The 27,757-nt window shown below is 39.7% G+C and overlaps 1 protein-coding gene across 5 annotated transcripts; it reads left to right on the forward strand.

Annotated features, from left to right (window-relative positions):
* The first annotated feature begins 448 nt into the window (after positions 1–448).
* c1h14orf180 (chromosome 1 C14orf180 homolog) lies at positions 449–27,757 on the forward strand. Of its 5 annotated transcripts, none has more exons than XM_008104838.3 (5): positions 449–617; positions 7,118–7,219; positions 12,344–12,467; positions 18,890–18,916; positions 27,453–27,757. In XM_008104838.3, exons 2-5 carry the CDS (start codon positions 7,208–7,210, stop codon positions 27,656–27,658), a joined length of 369 nt encoding a protein of 122 aa, XP_008103045.2. In that variant the 5' UTR covers positions 449–617; positions 7,118–7,207; the 3' UTR covers positions 27,659–27,757. The 5 variants fall into 5 exon arrangements, with proteins under 5 accessions (XP_008103045.2, XP_062824612.1, XP_008102994.2 ...); XM_062968542.1 differs by lacking the exon at positions 449–617 and adding an exon at positions 6,793–6,866; XM_062968541.1 differs by lacking the exons at positions 449–617; positions 7,118–7,219 and adding exons at positions 7,749–8,120; positions 10,096–10,198.

A 27,757-nucleotide genomic window follows, 5' to 3' on the forward strand; every position in this document is an offset into this window, starting at 1 on the left:
GGTGCCAAATCTCTTCTGTCCATTTTTTAGTGCTATTCGCATTTTCAGACTTAGAAAATCGAAAGAAAAGCCAGTCTCCCTATTCTTTGTTACTTTTCTCCTCCTCAATTTGATGTAGCAATAAAATTACTTGGCTATAGGAAGGGGAAAAAATCTAGATCTGTCAGGGAAATCACACAACTAAACACTCCAGCCGCTTGCAAAGTTTGCTTCTCTGGTAAGTATTTTGTTCTGCTATCAGATTCCATTACGAGCCACATAGATCCTTGCCTCTCTTGTCAATTTGAGAGAAAGCTGAAAGCTTTAGGGCCTGCTGATCTTGCCAAAGCTTCATTTCTTGCTCTTGGAGCCATTCAAGACTCTTCATTTCATTTCATTGGAAACTTTAGTGGACCCTGGGCCTATTACAGCTCTGCTGTTCTTCTCTGGATCTTATTTCCAGGTCTCAGGAGAACTGGGTTTGATAGCCTTGTCTGATTACAGCATCTTTCACAGCTTTAAAGAATTTGCAAGAGAGGAAGGAGAACAGATGCGGTCCTATCAAAGGATGTGCATGCCACCATGCTCTCCATATTAGATGCACCTGTGTGAATCTTCAGAGTCCCTTTTTTTGACAGGTATGTGCTGATCTGGGGAATGTCTGAAAGCCATAACTCAGTTTGGCCCATCTATAGATTAGTGTTGGGAGGAGCAAATGGTTTTTATCCCAAGGTTCTCCAATGCCAGGATCATGGTACTTGTTTGCTGCACAGAGACACCATTTCCTAGGTAGAAAATAATCTCTCTGCATAAAGGTGGGTTTTTAATAATATAATCATAGTAATAATTTTATGTCTTACCCACCTCTCCTCATGGTGCGAGACAGGTTTTGTGCCATTATTCTTCCCAACAGAGTTTTTTTGAGAACCTGGAGTTCCTTTTCTTAACCTGTAAATAAATACCAATGAAAACTGCTATGTGTTGTCAAAGGCTTTCATGGCGGGAATCACAAGGTTGTTGTGTGTTTTCCAGGCTGTATGACCATGTTCCAGAAGTATTCTCTCCTGACGTTTCACCCACATCTACGGCAGGCATCCTCAGAACCTCAAAACCTCTGAGAATGACTGCCATAGATGTGGCAAAACGTCAGGAGAGAATATTTCTGGGACATGGCCATACAGACAGGAAAACACACAACAAAAACTGCTATGGTTACATTTTATCTGCCAGCTGGATGAGAGCTGAAATCAGTTTTCTGACTATTTGGATGTGTACAGCAAAATAGCTGCTTGTATTTGGAGAATGGAGTTTGACTATTTGCAGCTGTTTGGGAAGAAGCAGCTGCTGTTTGGGAGGAAAATGCTGTTTTCAGCAGAACGTGGGGAGGAATACTTCTTTTTGAACCATGGTTCACATAATCCCCAATAGCTTTCCTCTAGAAAAGTGTGCTGCAGCCTTGTAAAAGTGCATGCTGAAATAGATTGGTTAGTCTTAAAGGTGCCAAAACTGAGACTTAGCAATGCCCATCATTGGTGGTGATGTTACAAGAGTGATATTACAAAGGGAGTCCCTAGAATTATCATTATAGATGATATATCAAGCATCAACCACTGCTGCACAGAGTATAACCTTCAAATAAAAGAACACCAAATCTTAGAAATGAAAACATAGATGTATGCTTTTCAAGGTTCTCATCCTAAATTTCCTCCCCTTCACCCTGATGTCTGGAGAAGGCCTCGGGATCTGGAAATGCTCCTCCTTGAACTAGCCTGCAGACTTGAAATGGAATTAAGGACATCAACAGTCCTGAAATCAGACTTAGCTGTCAGTCTAGTCAGTTTCTGTATGTGGAATGAACTGTGTTTTATTAGTCATTCACTTTATTTATATTCCACCCTTTTTTTGTCCAGGGAGCCAAGACAACTCACAATTTAAAACAAATTCAGTTGAGATAAAAAGCAGGCAATGGGATATCATTACAATAATTCAATTATCAGTGACATTAAAAAACAATTTAAAATATAAACTAAAAAGACAAAATTAAAAACAGTTTTAAAATAGCGAAATTCTCTTTTTAAAAAAGGGCAGGCATCAGCCTTATTATATTTACTTATTATATCTGGCAGTTAATAAGTTACACATCTGCTACAGAAGCAGTTGGATACTTTAGTCTGGCATGAAAGTCTGGACAATAGTTTAAATTTGTGGAAGCAGAGTTATAGATTCAATGCAATTGTGCATGTGGTCTCATCAACCATGCAATCGTGCATTTCATGTTTGCATGTGCAGTTGCAGAAAGTTGGAGTTCACTAGGTGCACAATAGCTATGTAATTTATAAATGTAAAGTTACTCTCCATCTCCTCGGTGCTGGATCTGTTAATCAACTTCACTTAGGATGTTATCATATCATTCAACTTTTCCACTACTGCTGCAATAACTGCAAATTGTGCGATTGTGCTAATAATAATAGTAATAAAAGTAACACGTAATAAATAGCTCATCCGCACAATTGCTATTACAGGGCCCTCTTATTATTATTACAATTGTACAATTTCAGCATTAAAACAAAAAAGACAAAGATATGGATAAAATAAAAAGAAAACAGACAATTTGGGAAGATAGGGAGGGATAAGAATCCCATTCACTGATGTCATATAAATGCCAGCATGTTGGTATAGAAGTGGAAGCAATCCATTGCACAAATGTTAGTGCTGGAAACATAATGGGAGTAGGAGCTATTGATGTGTTTTACATATCAATAATTAGGGATAGGAAAATCATGCCGAGAAGGAAAATAGGGAGTGAGATGTGCATGGCATCATGTGATAGGGTCCATCGCCACATAACCATCATGTGAAAGGAGACTATCACAATAGGCAACATGTAAAGTGGCCATTGCCCAACTGCAATGCCATTTTGCCTGCTTCCTGTGATAAAGTCCTTAGTTCATCCCAACTTTCCTCTCCAAGGATGTACATGGCTCCCTTCTTCCTCCTCTATCCTCACAACATCACTGTGGAAGAGATCAATTTGAGAGAAAGCTAATGGCTCAAGTTGATCCATCTCCTGGCCTAATAGGAATCTGGATCTTCCAAGTACAGTAGAGTCTCACTTATCCAAGATAAATGGGCCGGCAGAACATTGAATAAGCGAAAATGTTGGATAATAAGGAGGGATTAAGAAAAAAAGTCTACGGTATTAAACATAAAATTACATTATGATTTTACAAATTAAGCACCAAAACATCATGTTTTACAACAAATTGACAAAAAAAAGCAGTTCAATACACAATAATGTTATGTAGTAATTACTGAATTTATTAATTTAGCACCAAAACATTGCAACATTTACTACAAAAACATTGACTACTAAAAGGCAGACTGCCTTGGATAATGCAGAACATTGGATAAGTGAAGCTTGGATAAGTGAGACTCTACTATACCATTTTAACGAGTTTCCCAGAAAAATATCGAAAAATCTCTGCATTGTATTGGGGTTGAGTGTTCATTTTACTGTGCATCCACCTATGGGGAATTATTTCTGCTATGCCAAAAGCAGCATCCTTCTAAGCCGGTTGTTTTCAGACGTGGTGTTTGTGATTGTTATAAATGACCCAACATAATTACTTCTCACAAAGGGGAACCCCATATTTGCTGCTAACTACCGATAGAGGCTATACCCCTATTATTTACCAAATGCATCCAGAACATTAGAGTTGGGATACAGAGGATCGGTTGACACATGAGAAGCTGGCAGAATAGGGGAGGTATCCTTTCTGATTTATTCATCAGCAGCCTGTTCTGTGAGCCCAGTGTTCAGGCTTTCTGTTACACCGACACACTTTGCTGCCCGCTATTACACGATTTTGTTTTCAGATTGTATGAGATAAGGTTACTTCGTTATTAATATATGTGTAGCCGTGCACATTTATACATATGCATAAATGTTGTATCGGTGCAAGCACACACAGCCTCTGGAAGTGTTAATAGTTAAGATAAACTAAGTCCATTATCACTGGAAATGACTATTTCTATGACCCTATTTGCAATAAAACCAGATTCAATGATATGAGAAAATTGCTAGGTTTTGGAATAATTGAACCAGGCTATATGAACCCATACAAAGGCATCATTTACAAAGTAGTTTCCTTGTCTCAAGTATTTATTCCTGCAGGAGGAAATGCTCGAGATGAGGAGTTCATACTGTTTATGTTGCTTTCCTATGTGCATTTTAAAAAAATATTGCATAATGTTTCTTGCTAGATTCCTTACAATTGGAAAGCAAAAGAGCGGATGGTGCACTTCAGTGTATTTACAGTCTTTTTTGGGCAGATGTGGAATTATTCATAAATAAAAAGACCGCCCATAATCCTGCTGGAATGCATGCCTATATTCTTCTACAAAAGCAGTTGAACAATTCTGCCCTATGCAGAATGGCTATGTTTCAATTTAGAATTTCAGAAGTTAAGTTGTGCTTGCAGTGCCAATGTGCATGCAGATGTACATGAGATGCCATATATATTACATGAACATGAGATGCACGGAGGTACAAGAAGCACCTAGTATGTGCACATAAGTGAGATGCACACTCAGCCTGTAAATGCCAAAGCATTGTTGAGAGCAACACCATTCCTAGCTCACAACTAATAGCGTGGTTTCCTTCTTCCTAAGGATGTTTGACTCCCACATTACTGATAATCTCTGAACCTGTGGCTGTGTTCCACATCAACCTGGACTTGCTTTATCTCTTGCTACTGACAAGAGATAATAGCAGACGCCCATCCACTCAGTAAAAACAAGACCTGGAGCTCACCGTAGTTCAGGTCACAAACTTATTGCACAATTTAGAATCAGACTAAAGAGATTAGGGAAAACATACAGACCACTTAGATATGATCTCATTAATATTCCTTGTGAATATGCAATGGAGGTGAAAAATAGATTTAAGGGACTAAATAGAGTCTAAGAAAACTATGGCCAGAAGTTTGCAACATTGTTCAGGAGGTAGCAACAAAGTAGGTCCCAAAGAAACAGAAAACCAAGAAGGCATGATGGTTATCTGCTGAAACATTGAAGTAGCCCAAGCAAGAAGGAAAGCAAAAGGAAACAGTGATAGGGGAGATATTCCAAATTAAATGCACAATTCCAGAGGGTAGCCAGAAGAAATAATGAACAAGCAATGCATGGAAGTGGAAGAAGACAATAGAATAGGAAGGACAAGAGACCTCTTTGAGAAAATTAGAAACATCGGAGGTAAATTTCAGGCAAAAATTGGCATGATCAAAAACAAAGATGGCAAGGACCTAACAGAAGCTGAAGAGATAAAGAGAATGTGGTGAGACTATACAGAAGATATGTATAAAAAAGATAATAATATTGAGGATAGCTTTGATGGTGTGGTGAGTGAGGTTGAATGGGCCTTAAGAAGCATTTCTAATAAGAAGGCAGCAGGAAATGATAGGATCCCAGCTGAACTGCTTAAAATCTTGAAAGATGATGCTGCTCAAACTTTCGTACAGTGGCATTTATTTCATATGCCAGTAAGGTAATGCTCAAGATCCTACAAGGTAGCTTCCTGCAATACATGGAGCAAGAGTTGCCAGATGTACAAGCTGGGTTTCAAAAAGGCAGAGGAAGGAGAGATTAAATTGTCAATATCCACTGGATAATGGAGGAAGTTAGAGAGTTTCAGAAAAAAACATCTATTTCTATTTTATTGACTATTCTAAAGCCTTCGACTGTGTGGATCATAATAAATTGTGGCAAGTTCTTGGTGGTATGGGGATACCAAGTCACCTTGTCTGTCTCCTGAGAAATCTGTATAACAACCAAGTAGCCACAGTAAGAACAGACCACGGAACAATAGACTGGTTGAAGATTGGGAAAGGAGTACGGCAAGGCTATATACTCTCACCCTATTCAACTTGTATGCAGAACACATCATGTGACAAGTGGAGCTTGAGGAATCCAACGCTGGAGTTAAAATTGCTGGAAAAAACATTAACAACCTTAGATATACAGATGATACCATTTTGATGGCTGAAAGCAAGGAGGAGCTGGGAAGCCTTATAACCAAGCTGAAAGAGGAAAGTGCAAAAGCTGGGTTGCAGTTAAACATAAAAATGGGCTTGGGCATTGGGTGGGAGACTATGGTTACCTCTTGTAGCTATACATCTAGATCAGGCCTGCACAACTTGCCAGTAGTAAGGGGCCACAATTAAAATAGGTTAAACCTTTTCAAGCCTATGACCTGTGGATAAGTTGAGGGTCATTTTGTGGCGTGTGGCATGGGCCCTGGATCAGCTATGCTTACTCCCCCCCCCCCCCCCCCGCCATTGGCAGGAGGAGGGAGTAGCATCGCGGTCACCGGGCGGCGCTTTGGTACCGATTACCGGGTCTGGTTTTGGTCGCGCCTGCGATTTGTTTCTGGATCGAGCAGCAACGGGCTGACCGATCAGCGATCCGGGACCCATGCATGGCAGCCAACCCTTGTTCCTGTATCCAATAAAATGTTGTGGCCAGTTTATACCCAAACATTTGCAATGTGTTGTGTCCTTTATTGTGCAAAAACATCAGAGCGGAGAATGTCGCCCATACTCAAGCAATAACGATGCTGGGGAAAATGGAAGGAAAAAGGAAGAGGGGCCGACCAAGGGCAAGATGGATGGATAATATCCTTGAAGTGACTGGCTTGACCTTGAAGGAGCTGGGGTGGTGACCACTGACAGGGCACTCTGGCATGGGCTGGTCCATGAAGTCACAAAGAGTCAAAAGTGACTGAACGAATAAACAACAACACTGACAAGCATACCTTTCTGATACTGAAAAGTGCCTGCCTACTGACCATAACTCATGGACTACAGAGACCTGAACTTTGTTAAAGCAGGGTATAATGGGAGTTTCTATTGGACAACGAGTCCTTTAGTATTCTGGTGCCCATTACACAACAGGTCCCATAGCAATCTGATGTCCATTGCACTATGTACAATGGGCAGGCTGTTAGGTTTATCTCCACAATAGACCTGGGGATTTAGCTACATTCCTGAGAATATTTTTGGAATAACTTTGCCTCAAAGTACCATCTTTTCCCACCAGTCATTGTACATTTCTGTTTACTGGGTTCTTATTCTCATTTCAGCTTTGCTTGAGCAGATTTTAATAGCAAAACGTGGGAGCCCCAGCTGTGATGAAGCAGCATTTATTTTTATCATGCTGAACGAGGAAGAAAATGAATCCTAAGGTAACTAATTCTAACTCTGAAGTCTTGTAAAATATTTTCAGCTTCGTGACATCTGTGTCCCAACAGAGCTTGAGAAAGTCAACCTTTTAGATTACAATACCTAGAATTTCCTAGCTAGGATATTGGGTGCTGGAATCCAGAGCATTAACTTTTCAAAGTCCCTTTAGTAAATCAGTTTTTACATCTGTGTAATTTTAAAAATTGAAGGATGTGAATAACATATACAGATTTTCTCCTGAATGATGAAGCAGACTCAATACATGGAGACACCAGTCAAGAAAATGGTCAGTCTCGGCAAGTTTTTAAAATTCTTTTGTGCAAACATTATTTTGCGAAATAAAACAACTTTTTGTGAAGAAAACTCTATTTTTCACAACACATAATCGCTGATATCTTGCATTGTTTGCACTTACAAGGTTAAATGGTGGTTGTGCTACACATCCTTTCTACTGCATAACACTTTGTACAACCTATTATGTATCCCAGAATACATATGTGCATGTGCAGAGTTACACTTGTAATACTTTACTAAAACAACTAGGCATCTAGATATCTAAATGTGTTAAATACTAATAGGATATCAGTCATTTTTTCTGTACAAAATGACAGGTGGCATCCTATTGGTGAATTATGATGTCATGTCAGATTTCTGCCATCACAATGCACTTTTGGGGTCATAGTAGAAGTAACTACCAACTATCAAATGATGGAAATCTCTGGCCATTCCTGATCACTGAAGAGTTGGCAATGGGGAATAGCAGACAAACAATCAGACATGCTTTGGAGTATCTTCCAAACAATCCATGGATGTCCCTGCAGATGTTGTTGCTGTGTGTCCAGCTATAGGAAAATGGCTGGTTGTTTATTTTATTGCCCCACCCCATCTCCAGGAAATCATCAGGTTAAAAAGGACTGCAGCAGAATAAAAATGGGCTTGGGCAGTGGGTGGGAGACTATGGTTACCTCTTGTAGCTATACCTCTAAATCAGGCCTGCACAACTTGCCAGTAGTAAGGGGCCACAATTAAAATAGGTTAAACCTTTTCAAGCCGCATATAGGTTTTGAATGCCTCGGGGTTTACAAGAAGGCAAGCAGCATGGTGGCAAGTTGCAGCCCTTTTGTGAGGAAGAATTCCATTCCATATTATTCTTGGCTCTCTCTGTCTTTTCGATGGGATGAACTTTAGCCCCATATTTTAACAGTTAGGTATTTTTTTCAGAGCTTGAAAGTAACTTCTTACGTATAATAGGTAATTGTCATTAATTCCTTTATTCTACAGGTACAACTAATTTACATGCTCATTTTAAAGTAATGTCATATTAGAAGCAAGTGAGAGAGGGAATGCTAGAGAGCATGCTTGTCCTGTTGTTTCGCTTCTCTGTTTCTTTCTTTGATCAAACCTTTTGCTTGCTTCTTCCTAAATTTAACTTGCCTTTTACAACAAATCCAACATGGACATGCAGTAATGTCTTTTCTGGGCCAACTCTGAAGCATAAAATATATTATGCAAACTTTCGAAGCTTCACTGGCTTCCTTGTTGGTGAAATCATACAAGAGGAAATGGTGACAAATGTGAGTCACAGGCCTGCATTCTGTCTGAGAGGTTGTCAGTAAAGATAGTATTGAGCAGATTCAATTTAGATAAAACCCTTATTGGCCATAGAGACAAAGAACATTAAGAAAAGGTAATAAAATTTTAACTCCTGTTAGGAGCATAAAAGTAACTTCTCTTAATGTCCCTGTTCTGTACAAAGCTAACTGGCCTTCTCTTAGTCAGAGAACACTGAATTTCTCAAGGAGTCTCTGTACTGTTACATCCAGGAAAAACCTGCAGGTAAAGCAGAAGTAAAGCCTGCAAAATTCAAGTCCCAGATTGTAGTCCAATGAAATAATTTTATTTTTGTTGGAGGAAGAAACTCTCAAAGATTTAAGTCCCAAACTTTTGGTTCCTCTGTTGTGGTCAAATTTGATATCTGAAATTCCAGACACACATGCAAATCATGGGCAGCATATTGGCTGTGCAGGTAAAATCCAAAAAAATGTCTGTATAACAGGCAAAATCCTTTTATTTTACTGTGACCAGCATGACCACCTTTAATATTGTTCAATTAATCCATTGTCTCTCTTTGTCTAGGATCCCTATTATCCACGAAGCTCCCAAACATCCACACTTGAGAGTCAACCTTAGGGGCTTTTCTACTGAAATTTAAATAATATATTGCCTCTCTCATTTCCTCTTCTAAGATGGATTGCTTTCGCTCTCTCGTTCTCTCTTTCTCTCATCTACTTTACAAGAGGTAAACGTTACTTTAGATACATTGAGATAATGAGGAAGCACATACTTTAAATTTTTAGCTGTAATAACAGCTAACTCGTTTTAGAAATCCAATACTAGTAATGAAATATTTTTTTTAAAAAATAACTTTTGATGCATTGTACAATCTTTGCAGAAGCCATGAAAGAGCAAAGTGCACAAAGGTTTCAGAAATTCTGCAAATGTCCATTTTTTGCAGTATGAAGGTCTTCCTTCAGATTCTCCAATGTAAACAAAAGTAACGGTAAGACTGAATCATGAAATACTTTACAAATATATTATACCTCCACACCTAGAGAATTAGAGTTTAGGAATCAGTATACTATGCCATTGTATATTATAGGATGTGAGCACCCACAGATTTTAATAAACACAACGAGTCCTGGAACCAAACCCCAGAAGATACCAGGGCCTCACTGTACGCAAGAATATGGACCAAACAAAATCCTTGGGCATCTCTATTTAGTAGCCTGTAAGCAGCACTTTGAAAAAGCACCCCAAATCTCATAACTTTTTGATAATAATAACTTTATTTTTATACCCCACCACCATTTCCCCAAAGGGACTCGGGGCGGCTTACATATGTCACAAAGGAGTTGAGACCTGTGAACTACAGCAGAGAACTTCAAAGGTTGCAAGCCCCTCTAAAGAAGCTGCTATCTCGGGTAATATGGTCCCTGAACTCTTAGGATTATATAGTAACAGTTTTGTCAATCTTATTATTCCTAAGGCATTCAAAAATTGGAGGCTTTATGGAAATGAACAGCATTAGCCTTCTTTACCTCCCAGAGCAATAAAGAGGCTTCATATCTGGGAGACATTTTATAGGGGAGACATTGTATATCCCCCCAACTCTTAGGAGTAGCACAAAACCAACCCTATCTACAAATAACACAAGGAAAAACAAAAGAATGTGTTCTTCCTCAGGCTATTGACATGGCAGGGACAATAAAAAAACACATTTCAACAATCAATGCAGAGCCATCTTGACTGAAAGATGTATATTTAATGATGGACGTTCCCCAGAGTTTTACTACGGTCTTTAAAACCCTGCTGAACCATAAATCTTGTCACTTCCCAACTAAAATCCTGTCAATAATTTTACTGTAATATCTGTAGGAAATTCTAAGGTTGAAGCCCCACTTTATTACTGTAATAATAGATCTAATTTGTAAAACATATAAAATGTGGTCATAACCATATTGGCATGGGAGAGATATATGATCCTTCCACCATTGAGTAGATTTTATAGATTTTAATCCAGATGCAAAATTAAGGAAAAGAAGGAAAACTCACAACAACCCAAAAGAAAGTTTTGAGCTCTTGAGCACATTTGGAGAGCAACTTTGGACAAGAGAGTACACCTCCAGTTCCTTTTTTAGCCATCAAACTGAAGAGGCAGCTTTGAGCCTTTATATACCTGACTGAGAGAATAAGATATCAATAGGGCTCATTGCAATGAAAGAACAAAGTTCTGCCCCAGTAGCAGTTCTAGGCTGTTCTAAAGGTTGTTTTGGTTCCCATACTTATAGATACAAAATATCTATATCTGTATCTAATTTAAAAACAATTGTACTATCCATAGATTATTTTTTTATCTGAAGTGCAGAATAGTATACCAGGGTCTTCTTCATAGGACACATCTGCAATGCACAGTAGTTTGGAAATATCATGATGTTACATGACTCGCCAAATAATGTGATAATGCTGAGAAAATTGAAAGGCAGTAGGAAAACTATATTACAGATTCATTGATTCAATAAATTAAGTCACAGCCCCAAGCTTACAAGACAACAGGGCAGGGTCTCTTGCACATTTCTCATTCAGTGTCACCATAAGTCAAAGACAGCTTGATGGCAAATAACACCTAGATCTTTGCCTTGAAACCTTTTAGAAGGCAAAACTGGATTTTTAAAATGTTGCCTAGCCTTAGTTCATTCCCATTGGTTCTGTGATATCAGTCTATCAGGAACTGCAGAAGTGAATTTTATTATTATTATTTACCTTATTTCTACCCTGCCTTTCTCTACCTCTAAGGGGACTCAAGGCAGCTTACATATGGCAACCATTAGATGCCTTGAAAACATACAAATGATGACTTAAAAACAATTAAAATTTGAAAATTAATACATATTAAACAATTAAAGCATTTCAAAACAGTTACATTCAGTATTAGAATCACATCATCTAAAAATCATAATCCCAGGCCGTTCCGTCATCAAATTGTACATAATTCCAGGTCTATGATTGCATTCTACTAATTGCTGAAAACCTGGATATGGTGGTTTCATAATGGTATTCAGTTAATCAGCATTGACTATTTGTATTGTCCTGATCTGGAAAGGTATGGAACAGGTCAAATCTTAGAACATTTTCTTTTGTGGATCTACATTTCCCAGACCCCATTTGCTGATTGCAGGAATCGGAGAACTTTAATACAAATGAATCCTATCTATTGCAATGGCAACCAACTGAGAACCCCTTTGGCTACCTTCTGTTGGGTTATTGTGGCAGTGTAACTCTGGGTTGTATGATTTTTTCATGCTTACATAGGGAGGTTTCCGGTATGCCTTTCCATAGAAACTTCCTCATTCCCCTGCACTGTAACATGAAACTAAAGTCTGAACTGATGGCCAGGTTCAGTTCCACCTCCCATGACTCTAAACAAGTAAACAACTGTGAGGACAGCATAGAATGGCTATATGTTTGTAAGTTTTTATTCTGGACTGGTTATAATAATTTGAAAGCTATTTTGAGTTTTGGTATTGGACAAAAGGCATCACCATCATCATACACTTTTTCCCCACCAGTATCGCACCACATGCCCTCCTTCCATATTGAGAAAAACATCATCTACAAACCAAGAGGTCAGCAAAAAGGAAAAAACCCAGAAGACAGTTCGATTCCAGGAAAAAGAAGAGATTATTGGATATGGTATGTACCATATATGAGAATAACAGCCCAAGACTGACTTTTCCTGTGACATGCTCTCACATACCCAGTCTCTTTAGAATACTTTGTAGCAGCTTCAGAACCATTTAGGGGCTCTGTGTTGTGTTGTGCTGTTCAAATTGAATATATCTGGATTGCTAATATGAATGTCACCATCTCAGTTACATTGCATCTTCCATCCTTAATCAAGTGGCAGGTCAAAGGTAAATGATAGTAAGATGCTAATGGCTGGACTGGTGGAATAGCAGTCTAACCAATAGTCTAGACCAGTGATGGCCAACCTATGACATGCCTGTCAGCACTGACACGCCTAGCCGTTTTTGCTGCCACGCTGCCACATGCAGATTGATTGGTGTATATTATTATTAATATTATTATTATATTATATTATATTATATTATATTATATTATTATTAGGGTAAAGGTTTTCCCCTGACGTTAAGTCCAGTCGTGACCGACTCTGGGGGTTGGTGCTCATCTCCATTTCTAAGCCAAAGAGCCGGCGTTGTCCGTAGACATCTCCAAGGTCATGTGGCCGGCATGACTGCATGGAGCGCCGTTACCTTTCCGCTGGAGCGGTACCGTGATCTACTCACATTTGCATGTTTTCGAACTGCTAGGTTGGCAGGAGCTGGGGCTAACAGCGGGCGCTCATTCTGCTCCTGGGATTTGAACCTGGGACCTTTTGGTCTGCAAGTTCAGCAGCTCAGCGCTTTAACACCGCCAGGGGCCCATTATATTATTACTATTATATTATTATTATATTATTCATTATTCATGACTACATTGAAACTACAATAGAGAGAAATCAGTGTGGAAATTGCGAGAGGTACCATAGATTGTTGTACATGGAAATAATGGTAGTAAATAGTTTTTGATTTATTACAATTACAATTATATATTTAGTATAGTATAATTACAATTATATATTTTTGTTACTTAAACTATATATATTGTGAAATTATGGTTTTTTTCTTGACACACCACCCGTCATGCTAGGTTTTTTGATGAATTTTGACACAGCAAGTGCAAAAGGTTGCCCATCATTGGTCTAGACTCTTGTACAAAGCAATCTAGTGGCAGCTGTTGGAGAATTAAGGTACAACATTTTGGACCACTTCTTTCAAACATGGACTAAACCTCATAATGGAGTTACTACCCCACTGACATTGGAACCACTTGGGAAATCTTTGCCAGGAAAGGCAGAATTGTCTATAAACATGAGGGAGTTCTCAGAATATGACACTCACCTTTATTTATAGTGTTTCTAGCTTGCAGTGTTTTATAAGCAAAATAGAAGGAAAGAGTGCAGTAGTAGGCAATCTCTAATTTGACTGTGTGAATCCTGCCATAATAATCATTGATCTACTGTTCATTAAATTTTAATCCCTGAGGATGCCTTAAAGCAAAGTTGGATTCTTCTGTTGATATTTTATCAACACTGTCTTCCAAGCTGTTGGATATTTCTAGTTAAAGGATGTTAGCCTAAAACAATAATTCCCTCTTTCCAAAGAGCTAGAAGCTGTAGCTTTCCATATGGTTTTGTCTGGGCTCCAACTACCTTATTACCTTTTCACTATTTATGCAGGTTAAAACTGATAGAAGATATAGACCAAACATCTAAAAGGCTAAAAAAATTAGGCTCTTCTCTAATCCTTCAGCTGTCTCTCATCCCTGAGATTTGAGAGGAAGGAGACTTTGGGGATGGGACAGTGAGAAATCCTTAATGCTGTTATTATGGATCAAGACCACCAACCGCCTCTGATATTATTGTTGTTGTTTTGCAACTTCAGGTTGTGTGACTTCAAGGGGAACCTATTACAGGGTTTTCTAGGATTGAGAGTGTGACTCGCCCAAGGTACCCAGTTGGTTTCTATGGCTCTGGAGAACTTTGATCTCCAGAGTTATAGTCCAATGCTCAAACTGTTACACCGCATTGGCTAATACTAATTATCCTGGAGATGCTGAGGAACAATGGGTTTTGCACTGGAACAGAGTTGAAGAAACAGCCCTCACCCTCATATATTGTATTTTTAATTTCTTGAGGTATTTCTAATTAATGGTGTGACCTGTTGCATATCCTGGGGATACGCTCTCAGCTGCGAGGCCTGTCAAAGTTGCCCACATCTGGTTTATAGGATGATGAATAACAAAGGCCCCATCATTTTCCTTCAGCATCTCCTCCAACTACAATTATGACACTTACCAGTTGCTCCAAACTTTATCTTTGAGGAAATGAAAGACACATGTCAGACTGGACAAAAATGAAAGCATATCATGATTCCAGAACTATCTGTGCTTCATGGTATATAGGATTTATATTTTGGAAGCACTGTAGAAGAGGAGTAAGGTGGCAAATGGCTACCCTCTTTGTTGTTTTGTTAATGTTTTTACATTTGGGACCAAAAAATCAGGACATAAATGTTTCTAAATTCATTAACAATAAAGGATAGAGGAGATAGCATCTATCCAGCTTTGTTCACATCTCACTTGGAATGCTATGTCCAGTTCTAGACATCATATGAATGCTGACAACCAGGATATGCGTTTAGAAGAAGGTGACCAAAAGATCTGAAGGTCACATCCTGTTGAAAACAGCTTAGGAAACTGGAGAAGTTTAGTTTGGAAAAGAGAAAATTGAGAGCTAATATGACAGTCATATTTAAATATCTGAAGGGATGTCATAAATGGAAGATAGAGGTATCTTATACTCTGTTGCTCTGGGGGTTGGAAATTAATGAATGTATTCGAATTACAAGAAAAAAGGTTCTACCTTAACATAAGGAAGAACTACATTACTGCATGAGCAGTCCAACAGTTGAATAAACTGCCTCGGAGGGCAGTGAATTCTCCTTTTTTGGTATTCTTTAAACATTTTGGATATAATTTTTTCTGGAGTGCTTTAGCCGTCAGTGTCCCTTACAACTCTGTGATTCTGTCATTTTCTTTGGGACCGAACAAATGGTTTGCATACAGAAGGTTCCAGGTCCAATGGCATGTATCTCTAGGGGTTTATTTCTTTTTAAGGGTTGGGCAGAAGATGATATGAAATATCTCTTCCTTTTTTATTGAAGCTGCCACACCTACTGTAGTATATTTCAATAGGTTCTGAGATGCTGCTCTGATGTCTGCTCTGATGTCCGCTTATAGCCCAACACTATAAAATATTTACTGCGAGGTAAAACTCTACTGAGTTCAATGGCATTCAATTTCTGTCTTTTAAAGACTATAACCTTGACACTCAAGTTCTGCTTTTTGTCCCTTAGACCAGCTGCTGCAGGGTTACTTTAATTTCAAATTCCAAAATGACACGTTACACCTGGAATATTTTGGTAAGACATTGAAGGTGGGATGGAAAAATATTAAAAAGACCTCATTTTTTTTTCTGCCGACACTACCATATGTATCCTGTAGAGCAAGTGATCTCTGACAAATATTATTTTGCCATATGTTAACACAAACCATCAATATGGCTCAGCAATGGATAGAGAAATGATAGGTTTTTGGCAGCATAGACATTTTTCCATTCACAGTTTTACTCCATAAATCAAGGTTTGGATTTTTTTTAAAATACTGTTCCAGGACATTATTACATGATACTTCAAATATATACTAAGAATGTATTTTTTTAAAAAAAAATCTTTACTTTTCTCATTCTTGGTATATTAGCAGGTCATATTTTCTTTTGGGAAATAACATAGAGACATGGTTATAAAACATCTTGGTTCCTCACAGCAGACTGTATTTCTTCAACAAACCTATTCACATCATCATTCATCTTAAAGCCACAAGGAACATTTACAATAACCTTCTACTCAAGAGAATTCATAAACTAATATCATCCCAATCAACAGGTATAGTTACAATATTAAAAATGAGAATCGGGTTTCCAGTGAAATCCAAAAAAATATACAGTATAACCTAAAGTCTAAGGATTCAAGATACACAACATGGGACAAAGTTGGTCCTTTCCGCTTGCAAACAATGGCAGATATTTAGGATTTTAAACATTTGGGATGATTTTCTTTTATAATTATAGAGTTGGCAGAAACCACAAGTGCCATTCAGTCCAACCCTATTATGACATGTAGCAATAAAAACAAAGCACTCCTAACATATGACCATCCAACATTGTTACTTAAAAACTCAGAAAAAGATATTCCACCACACTCCCAGGCAGTGAATTCCATTGTTGAACAGCTCTTGTTGTCAGGATGTTCTTCCTAATGTTTAGGTAAAATCTCTTATCTTGTAGTTTGAATACAAGATATTCCAGAGACCTCTGGAAGAGGAGATGGCAAGATTGCTCCCTCCTCAATATGACATCCTTTAAAATATTTAAACATGGCTCTCATGTCACCACTTAACCTTCTCTTCTCCAGGATTAACATACCAAACTCCCTAAGATGATCCTCATAAGGCTTGGCTTCCAGACATTTGATTAAGTTACTGATTTCGTTGTCTGTTCCACCTCTCTCTTCAAAATAGTGCACAAGAGTGTTAATGATAACAAACAAAACATTGAAGGGAAAATCTCTGCTAAAATCAACAAGCATTCTTATTAAAGCAATTGTTTAAAACAGGTCTCCTCAAACTTTTTAAGCCATGGGCCAATTCATGGTTCCTCAGACTGTTGGGGGCCAGACTATAGTTTGGAAAAACGTGAACAAATTCCTATGCACACTGTACATATCTTATTTGTAGTGCAAGAAAAACATGAAAAAACAATGCAGTATTTAAAATAAAGAACAATTTTAACCAACGTAAACATGCCAGTATTTCAATAGTGTAGATTTGAAGGCACACAACAACAACAATCTTAATGAACTTGACTATCTCATTAGGATTGTTGTTGTTGTTGTTGTGTGCCTTCAAGTGGGTTTATACTTAGGGCAGGGGCTGGGTAAATGATCTTGAAGGGTCGCATTCAGTCCACAGGCCTTAGTTTAAAACATTGCAACAAAAGATAAGAAGTAGCACTCAACTTGTTAAAACTTCCCTAAGTCAATTTGACTAGCTTCACTGGCTTAAACCTCCCTGCTAAGTCGACCAAGAGGAAGCCAACTGAACCTCACTTGGCAAGGAGTTCCAAAGCCCCAAAAGGCCCTATCTTGCACCTCTATACAATGACTTCCAATGATAGTTGACCCAGGGAAGCCTCTGATTTGGACATGTCTATTTATCTCCTGGTTTAACTTTCATAGTACCACCAACAGTTAATCAAATCCACAAAAGTTAATACTGCATATGTGAAGTGTGTGCTGTCACACAACCTCAAAAGAAATAGCAGAATATTTATTTGAGAGAAGATCCAAACACCAAAACGTTGGGTGTTTTTTTCCATTTCATACTATTGTTTCCAATAACTGCATAGCTGCCATACAGTTCAGGGTTCAACTGGCAAGTAAACTTCAAGTAAATTCAACAGGATGTGAATTAAAATAATCTTCCAAAATAATAGAGGATAGAGATGTAATTTTTTTTCAAAAAGTTAATATTTTACCTTTTTAAAAGTCACAGTAATTCAAATGGGACATAGCCAGGGCCGTAGCCAGAAAAAAAATTCAGGAGGGGGTTTGAAAATTTGGGGGGGGGGGGGTTGAACCCCTGACCCACCCGACCCCCGGGTTCAGACCTGTCGATATCTGCTTGAGATAGTGCCTGGAGGGACTCTTAATGTTTTACGTCTCATAGACTTAGCATGTGGATTTGGTTAACCAGTTAAAATTTATGAGTAAACCAGGTTGTTTTTTTTTAACCTGAAAAATTTGGGGGGGGGGGTTGAACCCCTAACCCCCCCCCCCCTCGCTACAGGCCTGGACATAGCTAAGGCATGTGTCTCTATAGTTAAATCCAAAATCCAGATCCAAATGAATTAGTAATAAAACAAATGTAGAATTTTAACAATAACAACAACAACAGACTGGAGTCATATAGGACTTCATTGCATAAAGAAGGCAAACCAATATAGAAACAGCACTGTCACCAAAGGGAATCTGTATCACATAACACTCTGCACAACCCATTCCCAGTCCACCACTTCCTTGCAACAAACCTGTCCCTTGCTAATGATGGGTACAACCTCTCTCCAGCCCCTGATCACACCACAGTGCCACACCTGTGCTATGATCCACAGCCAGAGTTGTCGGAAGTGTCAGAGCTAAAATTTCTTTACAGAAAGAAATTGTGAGCATGTAAAACTAGTTTGCATTACTGCCTCATTTGGCTCATTATGTTTAGAAGTGAACCATGTACATTTCCATTTCTATTGTCTGCTCAACTGGGCAATTTCCAACTAGCAGCTAGATTCTTAACAAAATATCCTTTTTGTTTTCTTTTGCAAACTCAAAGAAGCCTTTCTTTGCAATGTTAATAATGTAATCATGTCCTTTTCTGTTTCCTAGGTGGTGGTTCCTGTGACTTCATTGTTGGTAAGTTGAAATCTCTCATGTGTTAGGTAAAGATAAAGGTTTTCCCTGACGTTAAGTCCAGTCATGTCTGACTCTGGGGTGTGGTGCTCATCTCCATTTCTAAGCCAAAGAACCGGTGTTATCCGTAGACACCTCCAAGGTCATGTGGCCGGCATGACTGCGTGGAGCACCGTTACCTTCCCGCCAGAGGTACCTATTGATCTACTCACATTGGCATGTTTCCGAATTGCTAGGTTGGCAGAAGCTGGAGCTAACAGCGGGCGCTCACTCCATTCCCGGGATTTGAACCTGCAACCTTTTGGTCTGCAAGTTCAGCAGCTCAGCGCTTTAACATACTTCACCACCGGGGTTCCTCATGTGTTAACCATGCGGCAATTGTAGAACTCAGTTGTAGAACCTACAGCTACTGTTACTGCCTAGCATTCAATATGCAGATATAGATTATAACCTAGAGTTATGGATCTGTAACTGCTCTGTATTCAGTAAGATGTTGTAAGATTAAAGTACCTTCTAGTCCACAATAACAGCCAGCAGCTGAATCTGTTCAGATAGTGATGGGATGCAAGAAGGATAACATTTTCAACTCCCCTTTGCCAGTGAGTGAGCCTGAGAGAAGGACTTGTAGCAGGGATCCTGCTTCTGATTGCCACAGCATCTCTTGTAGGTGAAATGAGACGAAAATATCTCCTCCACTGCCCTGATCAGAAGTTGAACAAACCATTTTTTAGTCCAGTCTGGCTATTAGGTTGGACTACAGCAGGGGCCCTCAAATCTTTAAGCAAAGGGCCATTTCACAGTCCCTCAGACTACTGGAGGTCCAGATTATAGTTTGAAAAAAAAAATGAATAAATTCCTATATACACTGCACATAGCTTATTTGTAGTGCAACAAAAACATGAAAAACAGTAAGGTAAAGGTTTTCCCCTGACGTTAAGTCCAGTCATGTCTGACTCTGGGAGTTGATGGTCATCTCCATTTCTAAGCCGAAGAGCCGGCGTTGTCCTTTGACACCTCCAAGGTCATGTGGCCGGCATGACTGCATGGAGCGCCGTTACCTTCCCGCCAGAGCGGTACCTATTGATCTACTCACATTTGCATGTTTTCGAACTGCTAGATTGGCAGAAGCTGGAGCTAACAGCGGGCGCTCACTCCGCTCCCCGAGTTTGAACCTGGGACCTTTCGGTCTGCAAGTTCAGCAGCTCAGCGCTTTAACACACTCAGCCACCGGAGGCTCCTCGAAAGAACAGTAGAACAGTTAAAATGAAGAACAATTTAACCAACATAAACTTATCAGTATTTCAATGGGAAGTGTGGGCCTGCTTTTAGCTGATGAGATGGGATTGTTATTGTGTTTCTTCAACTTATTTCAGACTTAGCATGACCCTAAATCGAAAGTTAAAGGCAGAGGGTAGGTAAATTAAGGTTCCCTTAATTTGGGACCCTGGATTAGAGGTTAGAAGTCAAGTAAGTAGGCATATTTTTTGTTATACATATGACTAGGGCACATCCAGACAGCACTTTAAAAGTATGAGCTCCCGCATTTTAACGTGGGGTGTCCAAATGACACCCCATGTAAAAGTCAATGTATTTGGGGCTGGGCTGTAGGTGAGGGCTGGGCTGGTGAGCAGCCTGCTGCAATGACCATGAGGTCATGAGTTCGAGGCCAGCCTGTGGCGGGGTTAGCACCCCTCAATTAAAAATAAAAAATAGCCCCTGCTCGTTGCTGACCTAGCAACCCGAAAGATAGTTGCATCTATCAAGTAGGAAATAAGGTACCACTTATAAAAGTGGGGAGGCAAGTTTAACTAATTTACGACGTTAGAATGAGGAAGTGCCGTCTGAGTGGATGATGAAGCAGCTGCTCCCCCCTGTGGCCAGAATCGATCATCCCCTCAGGAGAAGGTTAAATTGCCTCTGCGTCTGTCTGTCTCTGTCTCGGTTCGATGTGTTTATGGGCATTGAATGTTTACCCTATATGTATATAATGTGATCCGCCCTGAGTCCCCTTCGGGGTGAGAAGGGCGGAATATAAATACTGTAAATAAATAAATAAATAAATTTGGCACAAAGCAGGCAAACCCTGCTTTGTGCCAAGTTAATTTGATACTGGAAAAACCTGGGTCTTCTTGAAAGATCCGGGTCAAATCCAGTGTGGTTGCTGTGTGGACTGCACCTTTGGAAGTTCTGGGACTTCTTAGGGGGCTGTCCATATAGCCGTCTTGCGGCTATAACTACCTCCCAGAAACCCCTTAAAAGGGGGGGGGGGGAGAAAGCAAAATAACTTACCTGTCCACCATTAAACTGCTGCCAGAGTTCTCCTGCCACATAGAAATGATGTGCCAGAAGAAGGGGGGGGGTCGCTCCTGCCTCCCTTCTTCTGGTGCATCATTTCTATGTGCCAGGAAAGCTCCAGCAGTAGTTTAATGTTGGCCGGGTAAGTTATTTTATTTCCCCCCTTGTTAAAGATATTGGGGAGTGGGTGTGAGTGTCTCGCTGTCCTCCTGGAAGTTTCCAGGAAGGCATGTGCCCCCCCCCCCGAAAAGCATGCACTTTATGGCGCATATGTGTACTTTAACCCAGGTGCAATCGCATTCAACAAACCCGATTGCTCCCAGGTTAAAGGGATATGTGGAACCACCCTTAGTAGCTGATGCAGAATATCAAAAGCAGATATTTGCTATAGAAATAAAAAAAAATTAGATCAGAATGGGACATAATATAAAAGATGCTGAGCTATGACTCTGGAACCCTCTGGTTAAGTTTTCACTCTGCCATGAATTCATAAGGTGGGTGCCTCCTTCTGGGCCCTTCTACACAGTCCCTATATCACAAGATCTGATCCCAGGTTTTCTGCTTTAAACTGGATTATATGAGTCTGCACTGCCAGATAATCTGGGCTAACCAAAAAACCTGGGTTCAGATCCTGGGATATAGGATCTGTCTGGAAAGACCCTCTGTCTAACATTAGGACCAGGTTAGCACGCCAGTTGAAAACCACAGCTTTAGCATTGAGAACAGAATGTCTTCCCACGACCAATTAAGAGACAGAAGCAATTTCATGACGTTTGTTTCAAACGCTAGCAACATCAGTACAAAAAGATCACACTGTACAAGTGGAATAACATTTGAATCAGCCGTTGCAAGAAGGTGTTTGCCAGCCAGCGACAGGCTGACATTTATTCGCAGACGGCACAAAGAGAGTAATTTTAAACAGCAATCGATTTAACAAAGAAAATGGAAGCCTGTTCAGAGATAATTTGCAAGCGGAAAGACGGGCTTTATTCAAGATGAATAAATCATTTGCAGCAAATAGTTCTCCCTGACTCTATTAGAGAACATTGATTCGGTTTCTTGGGTGCTTTAAAATGATTTGCTCTTAGCATTCTACTTTCTCCCCTTACACTTTTTGATACATTATTATAGGTTGGTTGCTTGCCTTTATGACTCCTACTTTCCTCCATGTTGCCTCGGCATGACAGCTTAATTGTTTACCATGAATTCCGTCACGAGTAATAGCAGCTAATTTAAATAGGCCAAAGTAAATAGTGGACCTTTACCCATAATAATATAGGCCAGGCTATTTTATTTTGTTGAGCTTTTCTTTTTTAGGAAAAAAATTATCCTCTTACTGCCTGTGCCCATATACCAGACAAATGGCTACATTTTGCACAGTATTTGTAAAAAATGATTATTATCCAAAGCGTGCATCGGGTGTTCGCTAGCACTTCCCATACTGAAATAGCTTTACATAAAAGAATATTGTTATTATAAAACAGTAACAAAGCAACTTGCATAAAAATTGCCACACTGGGTCAGGCAAATGTTCTGTCTAGCTCAGCTACCTGTCAGCAGATATTGGTGTGACAGTCTATCTCCTATAAGTCACATGTTTATTTACTTCACACATTTCTTGAAATGATAAGAGCATAAGTCACTGCCTTGGGCTGAGTCAGACTGACTATATCAGGGTGGGGAACCTGCAGTCTGGAGACTATTTTATTTTATTTATTTATTACAATATTTATATCCCGCCCTTCTCACCCAACAGGGGACTCAGGGCAGCTTACAATAAAAACTACATGGGGTCCCATAACCCCACTTTTGTGTGACCAAAAAAAAACCCACCCACCTCGCAAATTATTTTTCCCAGAGCAATTTTGGAATGTTTTTCTTCTAAAAGTTATGCCAAGGTACATACCCTATTAACATGCATGGACCAGAAGTGGGGTGTGGAGGGGAGGCAGAAATTATCCTAGCATATCCACAGATTCTGCATACATAGATTTAACCATCAGATATTGTTGCTGTCGTTGTTGTAGATATTATGTTTATTATGTTTATTTATGCCCCGCGTTTTCTCTCTACAAAGGAAACTCAAGGTGGCTTATATTAAAAGCACTTCAATAAAATTTGCAAATATACAAACATTAAAGCAGATCAACAAAAAATAAAAAAACATCAATCTTGATTTTTCCATTTTATATATATTTTTTCATTTATATATAATTTTTATTAGTGCTTTCAACGTAAAAAATAAAATAAGATCAAGTTATGGCATTCATAGGAAAAAAAATACAAAATATCAGTGACAGGAAAGAAAGAAGAAGAGAAGAAAGAATACATAAAATAAAAAGAACAAAAAAGAGAGAGAAAGAGAAAAAAAGGGAAAAAAGGAAATAAAATTGACTTCCATCTTTTGCACAGTATTCTGCATAGAGGAAATTTCACATTCTTTTTCTCAACCATCTCTAGTGTCTCTATTTTACATATTGTCTATTATTTACATACTCAGTTACTTTGCAGACCTTTTCCTCAAACTCATTTTAGTTAGATAATCACCTTATATTCCTCTTCTTTCAAATAATTTTTAACCAATTCCCAGCTTGTCTGTTTTTTTGGCCTGCCTTGGTTGTTTTTTAATAGGTATGTTAGCTTATCCATATTCATTATTTCCCAAATCTTATTTATCCAATACCTTGTTTCTGGCGTTTCTTTCTCTTTCCAGTATTTGGCAAAAGTCATTCTTGCAGCAGTAGTGAATTTTTCCATTTTATATAGAGGCATCATTTTACTATGCCATTATATATAATGGAACCTGAGCATTCGTGGATTTTGGTATCCATTGAAAGATGTCTTGGAACCAAACCCCAGCAAATACCAAGGGCACACTGTTCTTGACATAAGTTTCCAGACAAGAATTTGCTTCCTTTTCCCTTAGTTTCTTGATTCCAATGGGAGAGGGGATCTGTGATACCTGTGCCAAGTGTGTCATAGTTCTTTTCACACACAGGCCATATCAGAGGCATTGAAGGGTCTCCTTCAACATATGCAGGAGATATCCCTCCTTTATGTGCTCACCAATGTTGGAGATCCAGTGACACAGAAATACTGCCTATAATGGTTAGACCCTTCCACACCCACACAGAGAATCATGTGTTGGAAACACAACTTTTGGGGACTGCAACTCCCAGAATCCCCCAGCCACCATGATCAGTAGTGAAGAAATCTGGTGAACAAAAATAACAAATCAGAGACTTAAACAGAAAAAGTAAATGAAAAGCATAGACTCATAGAATAATAGAGTTGGAAGAGACCACATGAGCCATCTAGTCCAACCCCCCGCCATGCAAAAAAAGCACAATCAAAATATCCCTGACTGATAGCCATCCAGCCTCTGTTTAAAAGTTTCCAAGGAAGGAGCTTTCACCACACTCTGAGGCAGAGAGTTCCATTGTTGAACAGCTCGTACGGTCAGGAAGTTCTTCCAAATGTTCAGGTGGAATCTCCTTTCCTGTAATTTGAACCTATTGATCCTAGTCCTGGTTTCAATAGCAGCAGAAAACAAGTCTGCTCCCTCTTCCTTATGTCACCCTTTCACATATTTATACATGGCTATCATGTCTCCTCTCAACCTTCTCTTCTGCAGGCTAAACATACCATTTTTTAAGATGCTCCTCATAGGGCATGGTCTCCAGACCTTTGATAATTTTAGTTGCCCTCCTCTGGACACCTTCCAGCTTGTCAATATCTCTTTTGAACTGCAAACCGTGACTGCATATTAAAATTTGAACATTTCTGCTGTTTTCATTAGATACCTCAAAGAAGCTAAACCCATTAACCATCAAGAGAATTGTTCTGCATTTTTCAAGTTATGATGATGATCCTGTGATGTAACAGTCCCTGTATTGACTTAGAACATTCTGAAGTTCTAGCCAAGAACCAACTTTCCCAAGCACTAAAGGCTCTGTCTCTGAGAGCAAATCTTTTATCATCCCTAGGAAAGGTAGATCTAAAAAATCCCAAACGTCACTGGAACATCACCATGAGTCCTAGCACACTTTTATTTATTTATTTAGCTTGGAAGGTCAGGATATAACCAGTTCATGTTACAACCAAAAAAGTAAGCATATCAGTGAGCATAAAGTGATTTTCCAGAAATCAAGAATTATTTAAGCTGTGCCTGACTTTACTAAAATGTATTGGGTGGAAGGGGAGAGAAAAAAGAATGGCAAGCAGGATAGCCAAGTACATGCATTAATTATGGTAATCTTGTTCTCGTTGTATATAATCAAAACCTTTTAACGCTCTTATTAGATTCCATCATGGTTATTCCCTCTCCTTTAGGAGGGGATCTACATTGTTGCTATTTAACCAGTGTGTGCCAAATAGCCTTATTCAAGGGCATGGGGCCAGAACAACACATTCGGTGACAGAGCTGGGGTCGGGGAATTTGCATGGTTGCCACACAGCTGCAAAGCGAGGAAGCAATTTATAGCAGAAATGTGACATGGCCATCACTTTCCTCACAACTACCATGAACTCCATGGCACCCCCATCCCTTGCCTACATTTTCTGCCACTGGGACTGGATGTGTTTACAAAATGACCTTGTAATGTTTGGTACAACCAGGTTTGGTGCAACATGGAGGAAAACAAGCAGCACTGGATAATGCTTCAGAGAGACAGGGACAATAGGTTAAGCCTCATCTTGTTGCTTCTTTAGGACATGCTAAACCCTCACGCCACTTTGCAATTGTTCTTTTCATAAATAAGTTACAAGCACACTTTTCTTGTCTATCAGAGAGCTCAAGATGAATGAGTGACAAGATGTGTAGAAGAGGGAATTGCAGTAGGTGTTATGTGTCATGTAACCAGAGGCATATCTACATGGCCCAGTTACTGTGGGGCTGACATAGAATGGCAATATTCCGGACCAGCCTTGGGGATGGCTACACTATGTTGTCGAAGGCTTTCATGGCCAGGATCACAGGGTTGTTGTATGTCTTTCGGGCTGTGTGGCCATGTTCCAGAAGTATTATCTCCTGATGTTTCGCCCACATCTATGGCAGGCATCCTCAGAGGCTGTGTAGCATGGATAATATATATACAGATATACATTTTTTCCTTTCCTCACAGATATATATTTTTTCCTTTCCTTGCCTAGTTTATCCATGCCACACAGCCTCTGAGGATGCCTGCCATAGATGTGGGCGAAACGTCAGGAGAGAATACTTCTGGAACATGGCCACACAGCCCGAAAGACATACAAGAACCCAATGGCTACACTGCCTGTCTCCATCCCACGGAGTCCAGCCCATCTACAAGCCCAAATCTGCCTCAGTCCCCAGTGGTGCAGTGGCTTAAACCCTTGTGCCAGTAGGACTGCTGACTTGAAGGTTGGGTTGCTGACCTGAAGGTTGCCAGTTCGAATCCAACCCGGGGAGAGTTTTATGGATGGGCTCCCTCTATCAGCTCCAGCTCCATGCAGGGAGAGTTTTATGGATGAGCTCCCTCTATCAGCTCCAGCTCCATGCAGGGACATGAGAGAATCCTCCCACAAGGATGGTAAAAAATCAAACCATCCTAGCATCCCCTGGGCAATGTCCTTGCAGACGGCCAATTCTCTCACACCAGAAGTGACTTGCAGTTTCTCAAGTCACTTCTGACATAAAAAAAACATCATAGTGATGGGCCATGGACCTCCAGTGACCTCATGGCAATCCCTGGGAAAGCAGGATGGCAGCATTGATCTGCATGGATAATGGGCCAGTTCCAAATCAGAACCGCCCCCGCTGTTCTCACTTGCTCCAAAGCTTTGGAGAAACTCCAGGTCATTCCACAACATGGCTGTGTCCATGTTGAGAGTTGAGATGGCTCCATGGCATTTACATCACATAAATGCCATGGAGCCAATTTTTGCCCACTGAGGAATATAGTGCCCATGTAGATGATCCTCAAGGAACAAGCAATGCCTGCCAATATGCCCCTTCTATATAACCAATAAAGGTACAATAGCTCATATAAATTTTCACTCAGGCAACCCTACAGTCATTACTCTTCAAAAAATAACTTACTGCAGATAATCATGTTACTTCTTGTAACTCATTATTTCCCAGCTTTGGCACAGCCCTGTCAATCAGACTGATTGGCAAATATGGGAGGGCAAAAAGTGTTTAACTATGTCTGTGGGAACAACATTCTAATTTCTCTCACTTCCTTCTTCCAACGCTCCTGTCTCTCCTCCGCTCTGGTCCCAGCACCTCGGAGGCCATCAAGCATTTCGCCTTTGTTCCTGGGGATTTTCCTTTTTTGCATGATTCTGCTGTTGGCTGCAGGTTTATACTACAACAGCAGGAGGCACAAATTCAAAGTCTTGGAAGAAGTTCACTCCCAGCTTGTTATCGTCATCTTTCAGATCAGACACGTTGCTTTGAAATGTTGGACTTGGTTTGTGAGGCAATAGACCGCCGTAAGCAGGGAGCCATGCCGGGCTGAAAACAATGGGCTACTTTATGTCTGGTTGCATTTGAAGAAATAAAGGCTGCTTTTTTTACTAAACATA

The sequence above is a fragment of the Anolis carolinensis genome, chromosome 1 (genome assembly GCF_035594765.1).
Source record: "Anolis carolinensis isolate JA03-04 chromosome 1, rAnoCar3.1.pri, whole genome shotgun sequence".
Lineage (NCBI taxonomy): Eukaryota > Metazoa > Chordata > Lepidosauria > Squamata > Dactyloidae > Anolis > Anolis carolinensis.

Excerpts from the sequence above, each read along its gene's own strand:
- c1h14orf180 (XM_062968541.1), top strand. The coding sequence starts at position 8,023 with ATGGATGTCCCTGCAGATGTTGTTGCTGTGTGTCCAGCTATAGGAAAA. Across the intron at positions 8,121-10,095 it reads CATCTCCAGGAAATCATCAG|GGACTCGGGGCGGCTTACAT; the intron begins GTTAAAAAGGAC and ends ATTTCCCCAAAG. Across the intron at positions 10,199-12,343 it reads TAAAGAAGCTGCTATCTCGG|TATCGCACCACATGCCCTCC; the intron begins GTAATATGGTCC and ends TTTCCCCACCAG.